At 40.5% G+C, this 19,000-nt stretch overlaps 1 protein-coding gene across 1 annotated transcript in view; it reads left to right on the forward strand.

Annotated features, from left to right (window-relative positions):
- The window catches only part of cacna1c (calcium channel, voltage-dependent, L type, alpha 1C subunit), a 301,347-nt gene that overhangs the window by 190,538 nt on the left and 91,809 nt on the right, over positions 1-19,000 (forward strand). The window contains exons 6-8 of the mRNA XM_050036618.1: positions 2,776-2,928; positions 5,151-5,350; positions 11,480-11,583. Of these exons, the coding sequence (XP_049892575.1) occupies positions 2,776-2,928; positions 5,151-5,350; positions 11,480-11,583 (457 nt within the window). The remainder of the gene's footprint in view (positions 1-2,775; positions 2,929-5,150; positions 5,351-11,479; positions 11,584-19,000) is intronic.

Below are 19,000 nucleotides of genomic sequence, written 5' to 3' on the forward strand. Positions count from 1 at the left end.
CTCGATTGTTCTCTGGTCGGTAGCGCCACTAGTTGCCGCAGCAACAACAGCCTGCCGTCTCCCTGACTCCTCCGTCAGGTGGAATCGAGTTACATGGCTTCTCATGTTTGTTGTGTTGCCAAAGTATTTTATTTTAGCACGACACAGCTTACATATAACGTGGCTCTTGTCCAGTTTGCTTCCGCCATCAACGTTGTAGAAGCCGAAGTATTTCCATACATCTGCTTTTAAATTAGAAGAAGCTGTTCAGCTCTCACAGCGAGGTGGGTAGCGGTCAGCCATGTTTGTTTTCCTCTGTGCGCGTGTCGGCGTGTCTGCTCCAGGTTCGCATCCCAAAGTGTCCCGGAGATGACACGTACCGCGCTTCTTAGTTCCGCATTATTTAGAACCTTCTGTATTACTCTAATTAACAGATTTAAATAATCGAAATTTGGACGTTTGTGAATCGATTCAGATTCGTCCGAATCGCGATGCATCTAAGAATCGGAAATTTCCCCCACCCCTAATATCTATGGTCCCATATGTCACATATTAAATAGCTGTTTGGTGCAGGGTATATATCCCACCATTTGGAAAGAAGGCAAAATAATTCCATTACCTAAAGATGGCAGACTAGCACTTACCGGGAAGAACAGCAGACCCATTGCTATTCTTCCAGTACTCAGTGAACTGAGAGAATAGTCCACTCACAAATACAGGATTACTTTGACTGTAATGGTTTGAATACAAGATCTCAACATGCTTATAGACTTAACTACTCCACTTGTTCTGCCCTTACAGAAATGACAGATGACTGGTTTAAGGAGATGGATAATTCTAAGATGGCTGGTGCAGTATTACTGGATTTTAGTGCAGCATTTGATGTCATAGATTACGATCTTCTAAATGGGAAACTAAAATGTTATGGATTTAGTTCAACCGCCATCTTATTTATGAAGAGTTATCTCTCAAATAGGACACAGAGGGTTTATTACAACGGCAGCTGGTCCAACTCCAAAGGGCTGGACTGTGGGGTCCCACAGGGGAGCTGCCTCGGACCACTCTTACATTCCATCTTCACAAACGACCTGCCATCTGTTGTGTGTTAAGCTACTGTACAAATGTATGCGGATGACTCTGCATTGTATTATGCTGCAAAGACTATTGGAGAACTAAATGATGTTCTATCTGCTGAGCTAAGTGTGGTCTTTGATAATGAATTTATTTTGAATAATATAATGTATAATGTATACTGATCTGCTAATGTATATGTAATGTAATCCATGAATGTACATGCATTTTTGATAATGTTATATATGTTATGTTTTTTATCTGTTTTGGACCCCAGGAAGACTAGCTCATCACCTAGGTGGCAGCTAATGGGGATCCTTTTGATAAATAAATCCACCTCCCCTCACACCCACCTATGTGAATGGTTTTTGCCCTTCTAATATGGCAGTTGCTCTAAGCTTCAAAAAGTGCCGCCGCCTGGTGCATCTCATAATGCAGTCAAAGGGTGCTTCGATGGGTAGCTATCTCACACCAAGGGCCACTGACCAGGCATTGGAATTGGGATTGAGACCAGGTTGTTAAATATGAAGTAGTATGCAAAATTCGCAGTTCATAGTTACTGCATATATCTAGCATAGATCTAAGGGTTTTTAAACAAGGTCCCTTTCAGCCCTCCTAATTAACTCGGAGTGCTTAATCAGCATTTAAGCCCATCCATGAATGAAATCGCCCCAATTGGTAGTTCAGCTCATGCACGAGCAATGAAACGAAAGAGAGGAAAGCAAACAAATGCTGAAGTCGAGAGTGTGAGATCAAAACAAATGTATGATACTAGATAAGATTATTTATAGTTTGTAGCCACTGAGCTCCTTTGCAGAAATGGTTTGTAATTGTCTGTGTTATTGTTCACAAGTGCACAAAAAATATAATTTGTTCTTTCAGCATCGGGTTGTGTCGTTAACAGGCTTAATAAAGTCTTAAATCTGTTCCTTTGGTCTTCCAGTGTCCCTGTTTGAATGATGAGTACAGAATACTGCCACCTGCTGGTATGGAGAGTTATTTTCTCTCACGCAGGCACAGAAAGTACATGCCAGTTGGCCATTGACTGTAGTGTTCGCAGTGTGTTTCAGCGCAACTTTCTGGCCAAGACACAGGAGATATGAAGCGGCCAACGATCGGCCTCAGTCGCCACTGTCGGTTTAGCATGTCTCGGTGACTGAGTTTGGTTTGTTTCAAAAGCACTTTGTTAACACCCTAAGTCAGTGGTTACAGCTGCATGCATTTTAACAAATTAATCAAATCAATAAACCCACATTTCATCCTACAAACTTAAACCAAAACATTTTACTTTCTTTCCTACTAATAAGACACCTCACCAGAATGTGTTCCTAAAAGCGTTATTAAGAGTTATTAGTATGCATTATTCTGAGCCTTTATCCATCAAAGCATTCAGCAAATTAACTGGAAAGTTGTATCGAACAAGTTCTATTTCATAACCACCATGCTCTGCACATTTTTTCTCAGTAACTCATTGAAGGCGCTCTCTAAGTGGGTGATCACATGCAGAAAGAATATTAAAGCTATAGAACAAATATAAGAGTCAGTTTGAGTGCGTACATGGTGATTAATTGTAACTGTTCTGCTATATGATGTGCTTCCAGTGCTTTTATTTGACAATAGGTTTTTAAAAGTAACATTATTGTAACTGTCTGTTTCAATACTATTTTTTCCCATACCAATTTTTACGTGTTCTCAGCAGTTTATCTGTGTGTGTGTGTGCTGCAGGTTTACAGGTAGTGTTGAACTCCATAATCAAAGCCATGGTTCCTCTGCTCCATATCGCCCTGCTGGTCCTCTTCGTCATCATCATCTATGCCATCATCGGCCTGGAGCTCTTCATGGGCAAGATGCACAAGACCTGCACTCACAAGCACACAGGTACAAACACACACACAGGTACACAGAGAGAGAGAGACAGAGGGGGAGAGAATATCTCGACTGGTATACGGTGATGGACAGATGCAAATACAAACATGCATGATCAAACACATACACTCTCACACCGCACTTCAGTGCCCAGATAAGCACGTATTCAGCTGTGTGTGAAAGCATGCTTCAGTAACTATATATTCACACTTCAACTCCACAGATAGACACGCAGGTGAATACTGTACCACACAAACCTTTTCAACTGACAGTAAGACATCACCTCTCAGCCCAACAAAGCAGGGAGGAAATAGAGCATAAACCTTAAACACTCTAAATAACCCCCATTCATTATTTAAACCTTCATTTACGTTTCTGAGTATGAATAATTTGGGCAGTAATTGAAACAGCAGCTGCCATAAATGATTGAAACAATTTTCAGTAAAGGCCCCTAGGTATAAATGGACTTAAGTGTTGTTATGGTGATGTTATAGGTCCCATGGGAAGCATTAGCTTTGCACTGGGTAAGTGCTGTTGGAATACTCTGTTATTCCATACATCACCCTCAAGAGCTTGTTTTGTATAATTAGTAAAAGACTTTTTCACATTGATTTTTTGTTATGGCTGTTGTGTTTGGTTTTATTTCAATTTGTCCTTTTTAACCATCTTTGTAGATGTTGTTTTTTCTTTAAGATAAATTATTTTTCCGGACAGCATAATGGCAGTTATTTTGTACTTCTTCTTGAAGTAGGAGTCTGTGTCATTTTTCTGCATAGACAGCATAAGATGATTTACAGTTAGACTAATTTGAATGGTTAGATGAGCATGAAACTATTACAGTGGAATTGTTTGTACAACAATGTTAGAAGATATCTCTACAAAAAGTCAAAGGTACAAGCCTGCATGCATGAAAACACAAGTGTATGTGAACAACAGCTCAAAAGGAACATATCAATACAACACATTCTATCACTGAGATCAAATTCTGTTGTGTCGGCCTCTAATGACCGGCGAAAGACGAGATACAAACCAGGAAATAAATCTAAGCAGTAAGCCACAAGTTACAGTGGTCAGCAACATTTTGCAAAATGGTGTCCAAATTCCCTTCATGTGTTATCTAGAGAGAACACACTGAGCCCACATGATGGAAGCATGATTGTTCAGCTGTCCAGTTTTTGTGTATTTCTGTATACATACACATACTGGTATGTTTGTATATGTATTTTTTTGTTTATGGTCGTTGAAATGTATAAAGACACTGTTGGGGAAAAAAAGAATGGTGTCCAAGCAACACACAGGCGCAGTGGAAAGTGCTAGCTGCTTAACAAAGAGTGCTGCACAATTTATCATAATATTATCAAAATCACAAATGGCCAAGTGTAATATCCAAATCGCAGGAGCTCCAATTTTTTTAATAAAGGTAAAATGTGTCACAGCACACCATTATAATCAAGGCATTGTGGTGCTACAGAGATGCGCCAGTCCTCAAGGCATATTCCAGAAGGGAAGGGAGCATGCTTTTAGTACAGACCCTAGCAAAAATCACATTATCATCATTTATATATATTTTTTTTATTTTTAATAAAATGCAAAAATTACCATCCCCAACAACATCTCCACTCATACCGCATTTGCAGTATTGTTCATAATAATCTCACTATGATCTGTGGCAACACAAAGCCAGAGAAGTCCACCCTCATGGGCTCTAATAAAAGTTCTCATCATGTTGCAGTTACATTAAAACCATTATTTATCTACCATCTGTAACTATTATGCTCACTTGTGCTGAGCTGTTGTCACTTGCCAGGATATTTTTGTTGTTCCAGTGTAGCCCAGTTACTTGCTCACTAACAAAGCTACACTTTAACAAATTATATCGCTAGCAATTAAGAACGTAGCTCGAGAAAAATGAACATTATAGGCTACATATAAATACAACAATGCAGCATTCATTGACTGACAGAGTTCCTTACCTCTGAATGTTTTCATGCTCTTGGATGATAAATGATTTGGGCTTCATTTAGTGGTTGCCCACTTTAGCTCTGCCTCCCGTATGGTAACACGTGACTAATTGTATTTACAACAGCTTTGAATTCAGCTCAGTTAATCAAGGACTGGAGCTATTGCTTTACTATACTTATTTTATATCAGTTTGCATCAGTTTACTTTCTGATCCAGGCCCATGGGTAGCACACAGTTTAACCTTTTTCTTCCCCCTGCCACATTTGTCACAGGCGCCATTGTGGGAGACAAGCCGGCACCGTGTGCACCAGACTTAGCTTACGGTCGACACTGTAACCAAAATGAAACAGAGTGCAGAATGGGATGGGAGGGCCCAAACGACGGCATCACCAACTTTGACAACTTTGCCTTCGCCATGTTGACCGTGTTCCAGTGTATAACCATGGAGGGCTGGACGGACGTGCTGTACTGGGTGAGCCGGACACCACAACAGTGTTGTTAAGCATGTGTGTGAGTGTATGTGTGTGTGGAGTGAGTGCCATACTGCTCGTTGTGTGTAGCCTCTGTTCTGCATCTGTAACATCAGTGCCACATGAGTGCTTTTGAAAAAAAAAGAAAGAATATAAAGCAATAAAACAAACACTTCTCTCAGAGAGGCAGGTATGCACACAAAGATTGTTCAAAGAGACACACACACACACACAGGTTGTGTGTGCGTGTGTGTGTGTGTATATTGGCTCATATCTGAGGCTAAATCAATGCAGACAATACACTGTATAATTGTAGGCCAGTTCATTTGGAACGTGTGTTGAATCCCGATGCTTGAGTCAAGCGTCAAGTGAATAACACACACACACACACACACACACACACACACACACTATGCAAACAGCCAATGAGGCATATGAACAAACAATAAATGGTCAAAAGCATGCAACAGCCATGTTCAGCTAAATAAACCAATAGATTAGTCTGTGATGTCAATCAGTGATCGGGAAGCTTCGATCAAACTCCCACGTCTGCCTTCTTGAGAAAGCATTTAATCTATACCTCTGGAGGAACGGCTTAACACACAGATTATGATGTTATTGATAATGGGTGGTAAGGGCTAAAACGTCATGAAGATCCACCTTAAATTACATTAACATGTACCCATGTGTTTTCTCAAACTGTAATTCGAGTTGTTGTGTGATGTTCCCTCCACTGCACTGCCCTGTTTAACTCAGAGAGCGGGGAAGATTACAGTTACTGAAAGGTCCTCTAAATGTCTGCACTCTGCAGTTTGTTTGACCGCTGCAGAGCACTCATGTGGCACAGATGAGTACAGGTTCTTGCATTTTTCAAAACACGACTTTTTAACTGAATTTCTGCATTAACTGCTACAATTTAATGAAACTGTGTCATCTCCCATTTACCTGATGGAACATGATAGCCGCGATTTGCGCCTCTAATGTACCTTCATTATATTCAGGTCACAGAGCTAAGCAGCCATTTCTCTGAAATTTAAGCGACGATGTGATCTCAGAAGGTTGTTGAACAACACTTAATGCATTTATGACAGTATTTATTTTCCAGGATACTAAAAGACTCCTCTGTCTATCTGGATGAAATATTCAGTCCACTGCACAATAAATACTTTTGTCCTCTATCTGTTGACTATAATTTCTGACCCAAAAAAAGAGAGCAGCCAGAAGTAGCATATGTCCTTCCTTGTTGTGTGCTTATTGTACAAATAATAATAATAATAATTATTATTATAAAAATAAGTGTACTGTAGGGTTGTACCCAGCTCAAAATTATGCCCGTCAAATCTCATTTTGTTGTCCAATATGAATATTCAACTTTATATATATATATATATATATATATATATAAAGTTAGAAAATTTGAACTGGGTTCTGCGGGGCATTCAGTGTGACAGCAGCATTCACTTAATATAGTGAACAAGCTAACTATGCGATGAACGATGAATTGGAACTGTGCAACAACATTTTTTGCCAACACTATTTATCAACAAAAGCCAAAGACTCAATCATATTAAGTTGCTCTGAGCTGTAAATTCACCATCTCTACGCAGAAGGCAGAAGATAACGTTATCTCTGAGCCTGACCAGGCAAGGTCTCTCTTCCTCCAGGCAGCTGCATCCATCTATGCAGCTGCCTCTACTAATGAGTTACTATTCAGCAAAATGTGGGGAGTGAAACATCCCCTGAACTACACTGCACACTCACTGACAAAAAAAAAATGGCTTGATGAAATCTCAGTCGATTAAGGGGTCTCCAACTGATGATTCAAATCTCCAACTTTCAGGGGCAGCCATAGTTTACTATAGATATATCTGACAATAAAAATGTTCATGTTGACAGTCCAGCAGTGGGATACAGTAGATCACTTTCAACTTCAGTTTTTGTTTGAAAGAAATGTTAATGCAGTGGACAGGTTAGTTTTAATTCAGACTGAAAGAGGAGTTTGTAAATAGCTTCAAAACAGTGTTAAGAGGTGGTAAATGACAGTCTAGGTTTTTGCAATTTTTCCTGTTATTTAGCTTTCAAAGAAACTAATTTTAAGCTCTGTGACTAGAATAATACACGAGAGGCACACACCGCGGCTAGCTATCAGAATATTAAAGCAATGAATAAATGAAATACAGTGGAAACTGCTTACAGTGATCATGATTATAGTGATCAACCACTTTCATGGATCAAAATGTTTTTGGCAGAATCATTCCTATTCAAATACTGTTTAGATAAGTTTGCTTTCAATGTTAATTTTAGGACTTTTCTCACATGACAACACGTGGAAAAACACTTTAAAAGTATTGTAATTTTATTTTTTTTTAACTTAACTCTTATGATACTTTGCCTCACTGTAACCTGTCTGCCTCCAGCCGGCTACCTAAGGCTGGTGCTGTGTGCACACTGAAATTATGGCGGGAAAGAAACAGTCATTTTCCGTCAATGAGAAACATAGTCTTCATGTATAATGGCTACTCATGATGGAGACAGAAAACAAATGCACACGGGAAAAGCTCCAGTGGTTGAAGCCGCCATCATCAAGTGGACTGTATTTTGAGACAGTCAATAAAACTTAGTAAATAGCAAAGCTGCCTGTTTTATTACTTTATATTCATGGAATTAAAATACAGAAGTCAATTAGATGATAATCTGCATGAGAAATTAAAAAAAAAAAGTGGTTATAATAATAATTATCATAATCATCTTTTCACAGTGATCAATTTCACCCAGACAGACGTGATCACGATAAGAGGTTTCCACTGTATCAGATTACTAACCATCTTAAAGGTCCAGTGTGTAGGATTTTGGGGCATCTATTTGCAGACATTTTGTGTGATACTCATTACTAAGTTTAAATTAGTTATAATCACCTGAAAATGAGAATCATTGTTTTGTCATTACCTTAAAGTGAGCCATTTATGTGTACATACGGAGCAGATGCTCTTCAACTGAGTTAGTCGTGTTGTTCTAAAGTAGCCCAAAATGAACAAATCCAACACTGGCTCGAGATAGGGCCATTCGTTTTCGCGTTTTTGAGCTGGCCACTGAAGTTCTCCTACACACTTGGGTAAATGCCTCTAAATCCTACACACTAGACCTTTAAGAAATGTAATGAACTGAATTGTTACACTGGTGAAGAAGTTTAATGTTGACGTTTTCATCTAACCTTATCTCAGTTAGGTGACAAAATGGACTGTCTATAGTAAATTGTTCAATTTTGTGTGGGTGTGGGATCCTACTATACATACCAGCTGGCATATATGTGTGTGTGGCTGTGTGTGTGTGAGTTGTTTGTCTTTGAGTGCATGTATACACAAGGAGCAGGGAGCTTACTAGCTCTACACCCCTCCTGCAACTCTCCTCTCTGCTGCAACTTCCTACACACACATAAACAAAACAACAATTACATCGCACAGTTCGCTTCTTATGAGAGCGCTTGTGTAGCTGGCTTTCGTTATAATGAATGGGACCTATTTGTTTGGGGTACAAATGATTATAGAAAAACATTTAGACAGGACCGAGCCTTTCATTAGGTTTCAGCCATGCATTTCCATAGTTTCATTGTCTCCGATTTTTGTGAATATAGATTAATGACATCCAACATCCGCTGCTGTCGTAGCGAACAAACCCTCTGTCTCTCCTCTTTTCCTTTATCTCCCTTTTTGTCTCTGTCCAACATGTCTCCATGTTATAGTGACAGCTCTTCAGTCGACAGAATTGGGAGTATTCAACTTCACACTTAATTGTTTCTTAATATTGTCTTTTAAAGGCTCATCAGTTGAATTTACATGCAGATAATTAATCTGACATTTCTGTTCACATGGGGTCCTTGGATACTAAACTGCTTAGACGTCACCTTGTCCACATCATCTCCCATTTACATCAGCCCCAAAAAAGATCTGTCTCTGTTCAAGCAACCCTTAATACAATATCCAGATGAGTGTGTGGCACATTTCCCTGCAACTGAATTTCCTGAAACAAGTCATCTTTATTGATTCCACTTGGATTTTTTAGTGTCACGTGCCGTAAATCCTCTAAAACAGAATATAATTGGTTTATATGGACAAATGTAGAGTCACAGCATCTAAATGTGTTTCCCGTAAAGGCACATCCACCTTTCCAAGAAAAGTTTCCTCAAGGGATGTGTAACTGTGTAAACATGCTTTAAATAAGAGCTAAGTTAAAGTCCCCCTCCTCCCAAAATGGGTTTTCTTATGTCTGTGTCCCCTAAAATGTCTGACCTTGGCTATACTGACTTGTATCTGAGCAGTTTGTCACTTGAGAGGTGTTTCACATTCCTCTACTGAAGGGGGTGATGTCTGTGCACTTATCTAAAATCGAGGCTTCAAGCCAATTTCTGTCTAATAACGAAAACACATATCGACAGGGGAACAAACTTTGACCCAACATTGACTAGAAAACCTGAGACCTTCATCAGAGTGTGTGAGTTAGCATTAGCATGGTGAAATTTTTGACAGCCAACATGTTAGCGTGTGCAGATGATGTAGACCAGAGCCTGGAGCTTCCTTCCACTTTCTACCAGAAACCTCACTGAAGCAGATATGATTATATTCACAATCATTAACACTGTCAGCCCGTTAGTCTACAAGCTAACAAAATACATAACCCAATAAAAGATGTGGTAACACTTTACTTGAAGGTATCTACATTAGAGTGACATGACACTGTCATACGTAACTGTGACATAACACGGTCATGAACCTGTCATGGACATTATGTACACGTCATAAACGTTTATGACTGCTGTCATTAAGTGTCATTCGGTTTTTGTAATGACAAGTTGACATTGTTTGGGTTGTCTTGATTATGACAACTTGACATTAATCAAAGTGACATTACCAGAAGTTGTTTTTGTCATGACAAGTTGACATTAAATTTGTTTGGGATGTCCTTATAATGACAACTTGAGATTAACCAGGATGACATTACCAGAAAATGTTTTTATGTTAATGTCAAGTTGTCAGGACATCCCAGGATATCCCAACTTGTCATGACAAAGACAACTTCTGGTAATGTCACTTTGATTAATGTCAAGTTGTCGTAATCAAGATTTCTCTCTTCTATGTTGTACCTTCACTGTTGTGTGCATTCACACAACATACGAGTCGTGCACCCTGAATAGTATAATCTGTCACATAATTGCAGTGATGGCTGAATGAAAGAGGAAAAACATGAGAAAGAGAACCTGAAGCTGCGACAGGGAAAGCAGAGAGGAGGGAAATGCCTTTTTAATAATAAAAAGTACCAGTATCGGGGTGTCGGTGGCTTAGTGGTAGAGCAGGCGCCCCATGTACAAGGCTGTTGCCGCAGCGACCTGGGTTCAACTCCAGCCTGTGGCCCTTTGCTGCATGTCCTTCCCTCTCTCTCTCCTCCCTTCACACTTAAGCTGTCCTATCAATTAAAGGCTAAAACGCCCAAAAAATATCTTTAAAATAAATATAAATAAAAATAAAATAAAATAAAATAAAAAGTATCAGTATCGATATCAGTGATTCTGGCCCGGTATTACTTAGTATGGGATCCAAACGAAATTTTTTTCATATCACCCACCCCTTGATGTGCACTGCTCTTTCACTTGTTAACCTTGCACAAGCGGGGTGGAAGCTAGATCTAGAATTTTTCAATGATGGAGAAAGAGTAGATCTCCTTCCAACCTCCTTTTTTGTCCTTTTTATGTGGGAAAACGATATCAAACAAATTATTAATTATAGGAAAGTATTTATACATGCTTTAAAACATGTCTGGAGGGGAGCTTTAATTGTGGAGTGTCAGGTTATGCACACATAATTAATCATACAGCACTGCCACTCTTTTTTGCCAGGTCTTTCTACTGCTCTTTTTAACATGCACTGCTCTTTTCTTCTTTCCTTCCTGTCACCTTCTCTCTAACACACTTCCTGTCCTTTACCTCGGCTGCCACCTCTCATTCATTTCTTCGTCCTGTGTCAACCTTCTCAAACTGTTTTCTCCCACATGTCCTCTTCCTCACCCATTGTCTTCACCCCTCTTATCCTCCCCCCCTTCGTCTCCTTCTCCCTCTCTCCTATGTCTTTTATCTCTCTCAGATGCAGGATGCTATGGGCTATGAGCTGCCATGGGTCTATTTTGTCTCTCTCGTCATCTTCGGCTCCTTTTTCGTTCTCAATCTCGTTCTGGGGGTGTTGAGCGGGTAAGAGGTTGTGCTGTTGTTGTGTGTGTACAAATGTCTGTATGTGTGTTGTCTGTGATGTGGCCGTACAGTTTGTCGTGTTTTTAGATGTGATGAATGACCATGTAACAAGACTCCCTCGACTGGACATTTAAAGTGCAACTAAGGATCCAGTGAACCACTGAATAGTGGAATGTGATGGAAATAATCCATGGTTTGCCAGTATAAAAAAAGCACAAGATTATTAGCATTATTATAAGTATTATTCCTGTCATTTCTATTATTATTTTTAGGGCAAGTTGACTTTACATAGCAGTGTAGAACTTGACATCTTTTGAAGTTCATAGTCCTGTGCAGTCGAGGAAAGATGAACTTCGCGATCACTGAACTGAGCAAAATCTCCCGCTCTCTCTCCTTTCTGTTCCACTCAATCAATCCTTGGTCACAAGCCTGAGAGAAACACACACATGCACTCTCTTTCTCACACACACACACACATGCACATATGCATACAGGAGAAGCAGTGACGACCCCTCTGTCTATCTGTGACATGGTGTCACAACCTGTCTGTGATGGGCAGGGACACACACACACACACACACACACACACACACACACACATACACAAGCCATCCACACTTGCTGGACTCTTTTTTAACAGGCTTAGGTCTAATTACATATACAGCAATGAGGGATGCACCGATTTATCGGCCACACATCAGTATCGGCAGGTATTATCCTTGTTGACTGGCCTAACAGCAAATAAAATGATGCTCAGTGATGGTAGTGGCCAATTTTTTATTTTTTTTGCACAGACTAAAAAGCAAAAAGGGGCAATAAACAACACAAAAAACAAAGTAAATGACAAGACCAAATAAAACATTGGTATCAGCTATTCGCCAATTTTTTTTTATACATCAGTAGCTGTCCAGAGTTTAAAAATCGGTGCATCACTACCAACTTCTTTCTTTTGTATATCTTATGTAGATTTCCTTTAGCGAAGCTCAAAGCACTGCATTTAAAGATCCGTCTTGTGTGTATCCATGTGTGTCGGTTTACATACATGATTGTCTCGTGTGCAGATAAGCACGCACCTGCTTAAACTGTTTGCGTTTGACAGCATGTGCATATTTGTGCAGAGGCACGTGCTGCCTGTGTCCGTGTGTGTATATTTTGTTTCAATAAATGCCGCTTGGGCAGGCGAGCTGGGTGCTGTTTTACCCCGCTCTGCCAAGTCACGCTGTTTTAGTACAAGCACCACCCGGCCTGTAGGGACACACTGGGGTATTAATAATTCACCCCTCAGGTCAGCGCTGGAGGTGGAACCTAAAAAAACTTGCACAACAGGGAAAACACAACAGGCAAAAAAAAAAGGTTATTCTGAGGACAGAGTGAAGTCTGGAGGAAGCATGGCATTAAAAATGGAAATTATAGGATGAAAGGCTGCACTGGATTGGGAACATCGGTTTTTGTGAGTGTGCATAAAAGCATTACAGATATACCAGTCACCAGATATAAATGATGAATGATGTGATCATCAGAGTTAAGAACAGCATGATAATTATCACAACCATAACAACAAAAATGACAATAATAGTAATAATGATGATAATAATGAGTTACACATCAAAACATTTTAATTATAACAACTATAAAACTAAACATAAATTAGCTTTATATAATTAAATTGCATGTACTTTGCCAGAGAGACAAATAAGTTGTCATGAGAACAGTCATGATGTCCAATCCATGGGAGTCTTGCTGCACAGTCTGTTCAACTGTCTAACTAAAATGCCTTCTCTCCACAGTGATTAAGCCTGAAATGAGCTGATTGGAGTGGAACTAAAGTGAATCAAACTGTTTTTAAACTTGAAACCTTCCCTTACATGCGCTCAGCTTCTTCACACTAACAGCCAACTCTAAGAGGAGGGGTTTTTGTGTATGTGTGGCTCATTCATAGCCTTCTGTCATTATCACAGTTTTACATGGCCAACTTATGATATGTCTCCTAATCAAACAATATACCTTAATTTTCCAATCCACAATAAGTAGAGCTGGTCAGATAAGTTGCCATGTGACCCACTAAGTGACACTGACAAATACTATGAATGCACCATAATCTCAGCAGGGATCCTGCAGCAGCAAGCAGTTCCATCTGTTGGGAACTTTCACTAAGGATCTAACTCCTTCCCTCCTCCCCTCCTCCCTTCCCTCCTAACATTCCTTATTACTCCTTTCTTGCCTTCATCTCTGCCTTCACTACTTGTCTTGCTCTTCCCCCCTCCGTCTTTACCTTCCCCCTATTTCCTTGGTCCCACTCCTCCATGCCTCCATCTCTCCACCCAGGTGAATGATGCAGTAGGGTACACGTGGCCCTGGGTGTATTTTGTCACCTTAATCATCATCGGATCCTTCTTTGTGCTAAACTTGGTTCTGGGGGTATTGAGCGGGTAAGGGCAAGGTTAAAGGTCACTTGAGACTAACTCCTCCCTCTTTCTCCTTCATGCCTTCATGCTGTTGTTCTGAGAGAACTTTACCGTTTGTTTTTGGGAAAGGGAACTCTTTTTTTCCTGTCACCTTCCTGCTTTTGACAGTAGATGGTGTTTAAATCTAACAAGTACTGTTAAAACGTAGACTGAATAAGGGGCCATACACATGCAACGTCTTTAACCGCCTGGAAAACAGGAGGTTGGGCTCTGGGTCCTACTCTTGTACCTTTTCTGTGACAGCTTTCAAGAGTGCAGCGGCAGGTTGTGTCTGAGGTTGCTAAGCAGCCTTAATACGCACCGTATCATAGCTCATTTACCTGAAATCCTGAGCGCAGAGCTGATCTTCCTCCAGGCATTGTTTGTGTGTAGGACTATTGTCCATAGGACAGATATAAAGCTCTGGCAGCCCTGCACTAACATGCTTAACTTCTCCAAAAATTTACATTGAGGGCATACGATATAACATTTGTACAAAAGTAGAAAAATAACAAGGCTATAACATGACAACAGCGACTTTTCTTTTCTTGCTTTGTTGCAGAGTACAGCAGAAAGACTGTAAACATTAACAGTAGTTAAAACGTAATTACATTAATGAAAACAGTGTTGTTCTTGTGGTAGTGCACACATTCAAAATCCTCTGAGATTGTCACACATTCAAAAAGCAATAAAAAGCAAGTAGAGAAACAAAACTGTGCCACAACACTGTATATTCCACCGCAGCGAATGAGACAAATGAAGAAAAGATAGCCCTGTGAGTGAGTGAGAGCTGTAGGGTGCTTCAACAATGTGTTTGTCATCTTGCTGTCAGAGAGAAGACAGAGTAAGAAAGTTGTATTAATAGTATTGATACAGCTTTAAGTAAGTATTGAAACCATTTCACATGTACAGATTTGATATGTAAAGATAAAGCCATATTTTTTTACATTTGGCTAGCTAATCGCCTGTTAGCTCTGTCAGCACTGTTGGATTGTTCACGCTATTAGCATTGTTAGCTGCTAGCACTGTTAGCTACTAGCCAACTCAGCCACCTCCATGTTGAGAGCCATGTGCAGGCAATCCTGCTCCAGACTCTAAATTATAGATATGCTCTAAATGTCACATACAGGTCTTAAAGCATATGGTTATTGTTATTATTATCTTCATAATTAACTACAGGTTTGTTTTGTTGTATAAAAACGTCACAGCTCATGTGTGAAAAGTTTCACATTATCCTCTACTCTTTCTGCTGGGCTCTTCACATGCCGTAGGTCATGATGAACTTGGGTAGGGATCAGGTTTAAGGGTAGTGAGGTGCTTCACCCCTGACTGACTAACCCGAATCTGACTCTTGATACCCGCAGCGATGTGACAGCGGCATTGTGGGAAAAATAATAGAGGTCTATCTGTTCCAAACAGCTTGGGGGGTTTGGCTGTCTGACTATTTGTCTGACTTCTGACTAATGATGCTGTCAACACACTACACAGCCTGACCTTTTACCAACTGCTTCCTCCATGGAGTGTGTGTGGGTCTCAGATTGGCATAATAACTAATGGCTAAACAGGAAGAAGGAGAGTGACGGATGTAGAGACAGAAACATCGGGTGTGACTGTGTTTGTCTGGACTTGCTGTATTATGTAAATGTAAGAATAGGCACAGAGGCTGTCTTGAAGGAGAATGGAGAGGGGAAGAAAAAGGAACAGAAAGTGAGGAAGAAACAGAATTCAATGGCGATATAGGACAGAAAAATGAGATGATGGGAATGGAGAAAATGAGAGTGATGCCTTAGAGTTTTGCACCCACAGCCACACTCACACACGATGGCACACACAAACACAGATCAATAGGATTGGCTCTCCTGCTAATGTTCTGACAAGGGAGACAGTAGCAGTTTGTCCTAATGCTCATTGATCTGTGTGTGTGTGTGTGTGTGTGTGTGTGTGTGCGCGTGTGTGCGCGACTTTTTGATTTGTTCCATCATTCCTCTAAATTTCACAGAGCTCTCTTTCTCTATCTGTCTCACACACACACACACACACACACACACACACACACACACACACACTCTAATTCTGTTCCAGGCTATAGACTGACTGTAAAAATCAATGAAATGGCACATGACAGTCTATGGTTTTATTATGGATCCTGGTCTTGCTCTCCAGGGGACCTGTTTAATTAAAATCTATGTGTCGATTGCATAATATCAGATGAACTTTCAGGTAAGTCTGAAACTTTTTTCAGACTTTCATAGCTGCAGAATATCCCACTTAATTGAACATTATTAAAAAAACAGATTGCATATGCAGCTGGTAGGGCATTCAAAATTGCTGCATTTTAGTAGTTTCTAGGGATACTCAACTTTCTTTGCACAGGCGCCACTTTTGTAAAATGACAGCAGGCAAGGGGCCAGTTAATAAACAAACATTAATGATATTTATCAGATAAAACTAATAAACAAGGCAAATTCAGTAGCAGCAGCCCCACACAGGTCAGATGTACACAGGGGCATCTCTAGGATTTGAGGACATTTGAGGCTTAGCCCGGACATCGGATGGGGCTCCTGAGGATCCTCCTTTGGCACTTTTTTTTCTTGTAAATAAGCTCCATTTCGATGCTTTGTTATGCACCCTGGCACCTTATTTGCATTTGAGGTACAAACAAAAATCCCACTATTAATCATTGTTTTCAAATTATGAATTAGAAAATGTTTGGCGGGTCACCTGGCACCCTATTGCAGGCCAGATGAGGCCCACAGGCTATAAGTTGACTATTAATGGACTACTCACAAAAAGTAGTCAAATAGTCGATCGATCACAGGCGATATTTTTTTGTTTTTTCCACTCAATAACAATCATCAAATGGTCTCTAATATAGCCAGCAGAGGGTTAGCTAATGTAGGTGGGACCCACCTGGGGGTAAGTGGAGGAGCAGTGTCCTTAACTGGCTCTGAGAGGCTGTTGACAAATTAGCCGTAATCTGACTGGACTAAAACCCCAGCAGGCTTGATTTAGCTGGAGATACTGTTTGACTGCAGAAACAACATGACTACTTTCTTGCGGGGATGGAGGGAGTCTTTCCCTCTTTGGATACCTTCAATTCTGTTTAAATAAAGGTATTTCCTATACAGGATTGACAAAAACCAACCCCAAATTTCCTGTTGGCATGTGTTGGCGTGTGTTGGCTGAGGCAGAGTGTCTGTAGAAAAATACAACGGCATCGTGATGGTTTAGAGGAATTACTTCTGTGTGAGTCTATGCATTGGTAGACATAGTTTTTTAGAAAAATTCTGCATAGCATGCCTTTAAAATGGCATAACATAGAAAATGACTGTTCAGTAAAATCTACATTCAACAACAAACCAAGTTACATCCATCTTCGGCCATGAGAGGACGATCTGAACTCATAGTTATGACTTATCGACAGCACCTACCCACAGCGCTCCCAGCTGTATATCTCCTGTAAATGCATTCCCTTTGATTCATTACTGCACCGTGCTCAAACCGCAGATTGACGTTTAGTCTACAATGAAGCAGAGTGTGGACTTGTGGTTTTTATAGTTGACTGTTCTGTGAAACATCTTGCAGCTGGCGATGCTGTAATTTCCAAACCCGAAATGACAAGGTACGAGATAACTGACAAGCAGGGAACTCCACAGGCCGCACTGATATTTGCTCATTTAGAATATTCACGACAGCAAAGTTTACTCGTCAATGGACCTTTAAATCTGGATTTGTACACTTTTTAGCTGCAGATGTTCCCAAGCCTCCCAGCTCCTGTCAGCTCTCATCCAGATGAATCCTTTGGCTCCAACCTGACTTTGACCTTCCCCAAGTGCAGCGTTTAATCAGATGTTCCTTAATTCTTTCTTTCGTCCTGACACCTGGAAGTAATTTCACCAGGTTTCATCATAATATTTCAATATTTCACACTCTCCTAACATTGATTTTAGTTGTCTTAAATCATCTTTGCATATGTCCTTGAAAAAAGCAGGCATCATACTGTATTATAAGAATAAAGTAAAGAAAGATAGATCGCTCCTTAAAAGTGACTTTAGGGGTGTTAGGAATTAAATGGAAAGTACATGTAACAGGTTGAAACCCTGTTTAGTATTTTTATCTTGTTGTTCAATAAGGAGCACTCTGTTCAAAACAGTAAAGTGGCTGCTAATGCCCATCAGATAGGCATTAAACAAACAGCAAGGTCACAGCCTGTTCTCTTCTCTTAATGCAATGGGTCGCTAATTATTAATGTAAATCAAACCAATAAACACTCCGAACTTATGAACAAAGAGGATCACCTGGCCACAGCAAAGCCAAGGCTGAGGCTGTCTTGAGGTCTAGCATGACTGGAATCATGCAGAATGATGAGAGGTACTTAGCTTCACCTCTCCACTTATCCCGCAGCGCATCCTCTCTCGTCTGTCTCTGTCATCCTCAGGTGCACTCCACGACAATCTGCTGCGGAGCCGCTGTTGCTGGGGGTCGTTACTCAGTCAGGCTGCTCTCTCAATCAGGTGTCTCCCCTGCTGCTCTGCTGCTCTGCTGCTCTGTCCTCAGCGCAGTTACTCTATCAGTGCTCCAACTAGCTGCACACCGTCTCTTTGTTTGACTTCTTGCCTCCTCTCATTTACACACCTGTTAAGTAGGAAACCAACCCTGCAAAAGAGCCCCCAGCCCGCCAGTATGCCAATCATCTATCTCCTCTTCATGAGTGGACAGGTGTATAATCAGTAGGAATATTCTCAGGGGATGCAAGAGGAGAGGACCAGACTCACACATACCCTGTGACATACATGTTAATTCTACATTTACACACTTCAATCCTTGTTTTTTTCCCCCAAATGAAGAATTGCAAACGTTATATGAAAAGCTGAGGCCTTTAAATCTCCATTATGACCTTTGGTCAAAACCTCTGGGTGGTGACCGAAAGAATGAGGTAGCAGACAAAAGGTGAGGAGCTCAGTGATGCGGGA

Source organism: Epinephelus moara, chromosome 23 (genome assembly GCF_006386435.1).
Source record: "Epinephelus moara isolate mb chromosome 23, YSFRI_EMoa_1.0, whole genome shotgun sequence".
Taxonomy (NCBI): Eukaryota; Metazoa; Chordata; class Actinopteri; order Perciformes; family Serranidae; genus Epinephelus; species Epinephelus moara.